Below are 2,557 nucleotides of genomic sequence, written 5' to 3' on the forward strand. Positions count from 1 at the left end.
AGACAAATGCAGACCTATGCCCTTGCTAAATGCTTTACAAAAAAAATGTTTTATAAAGCCGAACACACAGTAGCTTGAGCTTAAACCATGATGTTTGGGTGTACTGTAAGAAATCTTGACAGTCTAATACATCTGATATACTATCTTGTGTTCAACATACTGAACTTCTGGGTGAATCTGGAAGCTGTGTAACACATTTTGGGGTCATCAGATCCTGTTTAGGGCTCCTTAGAAAGGAGAACTAATGTGTCCTGAGATGTAAAGCTTGTTGTAATGAATGAGTGCAGCTCTCTCAGCATGTTGTTGTGTTTGTGTGAAGGTGTGGGCTCTGCTATGAATCAGTGTGAGGACAGAGAGGAGGGAGTCCCTCCCTCTAAAAGCACTCTGTGTGGGGAACATGACAGCCAGACCAAAGCTCAGAGGTGAGATGAGGATCTCTAACTGTCCAGGACTCAAATCACTCCACCATCATTATTCACTCTCAAAGCTCTGTGTGTGTTGTGTTGAAGCCCAGAGCAGCAGCAGGGACCAGACTCTGACCTGGACCTGGACCCAGCTGTGTGTCCATCAAGAGTGACCGGTCTATGGGCCAACCTATTAACTTCAAAGGTGGACACCACTCTGCTGATCAAAGGTCAGCATGTTAAATGTTTGTCTCTCCTGAGATGAGGTTTGGTGTATTTGTTGTGATCACTTCATGTTCTTAACTGTTCACTTTTTTCAAACTGGTCTCACATTTTGCAGATCTTAGGCCCCATCCACACTACTGCGTTTTAGTTTACAAATGGAGAATTAAAACAAATACGATTCAGCTGCGTTTTGGAGTTGATCTCCGTCTACATTAAAAACTGAAAACACACATCTAGTGGCCATTCAGGAAAACTGGGCATGCGCGTGCCGGTGTACACATGAAGCAGATGGTCTCTTCCGTAGTTACAGAAAATTTGTAATAAAGTAATGTAGACAAAGAATCAGACCAGATTTGTTTTTTTGTATGCACCAATAACGAACTGGGACTGTTACTGAATGTAACACAGGAGTGTGGAGGCGGAAAACAGTCTGGGAGTCGTCGCAAAGTAAATGACGACATGCACAGTACAAGTGGAGGCAGATAGGCTAAGTGTTATTTGCGAGGGTCTACGTCATTGTTTCGAAAGTCCTCCGTTTTTGCCCGTCTTCACTAAAAAGCTCTCTGGAGTTTCGAAATGTAAAACGGGGTTGGCAGCGTTTCCAAACTTCACTGTTTCAGTCTGGATGGAAGGTGCAAACGTAGCAAAAGGTCTCTGTTTTAATTTGAAAATGCAGTAGTGTGCACAGGGCCTTAGTCCAAGTATCAAAACCACATTTAAAATCCACAAAGAGCTGGATGCAGGTTTGAGAATGTGTAAGAACACTGAAAGTGGAGTGATAAATTAGCTCCTTCATGCAGTTTTTCAAATCAGGATCCACATTCACAAATCTCAGATCACAAAGTAAAATCTGAGAACAAAGTCATAATATTCCACATTTAAACATGAGTTTCCTCATTTCATTAGAACACACAGGAAGGGTTAGCAGCCCAACCTGCATCTTTTATGAGGGCTGTGATTAAGTTTCTTACTACAAGATTATGTAAATACACTCAGTGTGATCACGTCGTCAAACAGAACACATTGTTCAGGGTTCAGATTAAAAAGAGAGATGGGTATATGTATCAACCTGTTGTATTCAGATCATATGACACCGATCAGCTTATCCTAGGTAAACATTTTAATGGAGGGATTTCCTGTCATCCAATGGGTATTATGTCTTTATCAGGCAGTTAAGTAGTCTGTTCTGCTTCTGCTCTACTTCACAGAGTTGATCAGCAGAGCTCAGAGGTTCCCAGTGGTCAGTCTGCCCAGCAGCATCAAACAGACCTGGACTCCATATTTATGGTGTGTAAATGTACAAGCTCAGCTACTACTGCTAATTACAACAGCCACAAAGTAAATAGTGAAGCAGCATTCTGATCCAGTCTCCATGCTGCTCTCTGCAGACCAGCAGGCTTTCTGTCTGTCACAGATGATCTGATGTTGACTTCTACCAGTTCAACTTTACATTTTCTTCTGTTCCAGCTGCTCCAGGAAAACATTGGCAGGTTTGTGAAGAACGAGGTGAAGAAGTTCCAGAGGGTTCTGAGTCCAGATTACCCAGAATGCTTAGAGAGTCAGAGGGAAGATGAGGAGGTGTTGGACGGTGAGGAGGAGCAGCAGAGAGGCATTTCTGAAGATCACACTGCACTTCCTGAGGAGAATGAAGCAGGAGGAGCTGGCTGAGCGTCTGCAGAGCAGTAAGAGGATTTGAACAGATTTAACATGATGGAAAGAGGAAATGGAGGCAACATGGGAGAAGTTTCCATTTCAAACTCTGCTGTTAATATGATGCACACATTTGGATCAGATCTATGAATTCTTCTGGGCTGAAACTCAGAAACTGTTCACAGCTGATGAGCTGAAGAGATTTCATGGAGGAGGAAAATAAATACCATCTTGATGTCTTAAAGTTTACATTTATCAGATTTACTGTAGCATCCACT

The 2,557-nt window shown here is 42.5% G+C and overlaps 1 protein-coding gene across 1 annotated transcript in view; it reads left to right on the forward strand.

Annotated features, from left to right (window-relative positions):
- Positions 1–509: 509 nt before the first annotated feature.
- LOC123977320 (NLR family CARD domain-containing protein 3-like) overlaps positions 510–2,557 on the forward strand; it is a 274,498-nt gene continuing 272,450 nt past the window's right edge. Inside the window, exons 1-2 of the mRNA XM_046059907.1 lie at positions 510–634; positions 1,838–1,916. Coding sequence (XP_045915863.1) covers positions 585–634; positions 1,838–1,916 — 129 coding nt within the window. The 5' untranslated portion in view covers positions 510–584. The remainder of the gene's footprint in view (positions 635–1,837; positions 1,917–2,557) is intronic.

This window comes from Micropterus dolomieu, linkage group LG10 (genome assembly GCF_021292245.1).
Source record: "Micropterus dolomieu isolate WLL.071019.BEF.003 ecotype Adirondacks linkage group LG10, ASM2129224v1, whole genome shotgun sequence".
NCBI lineage: Eukaryota > Metazoa > Chordata > Actinopteri > Centrarchiformes > Centrarchidae > Micropterus > Micropterus dolomieu.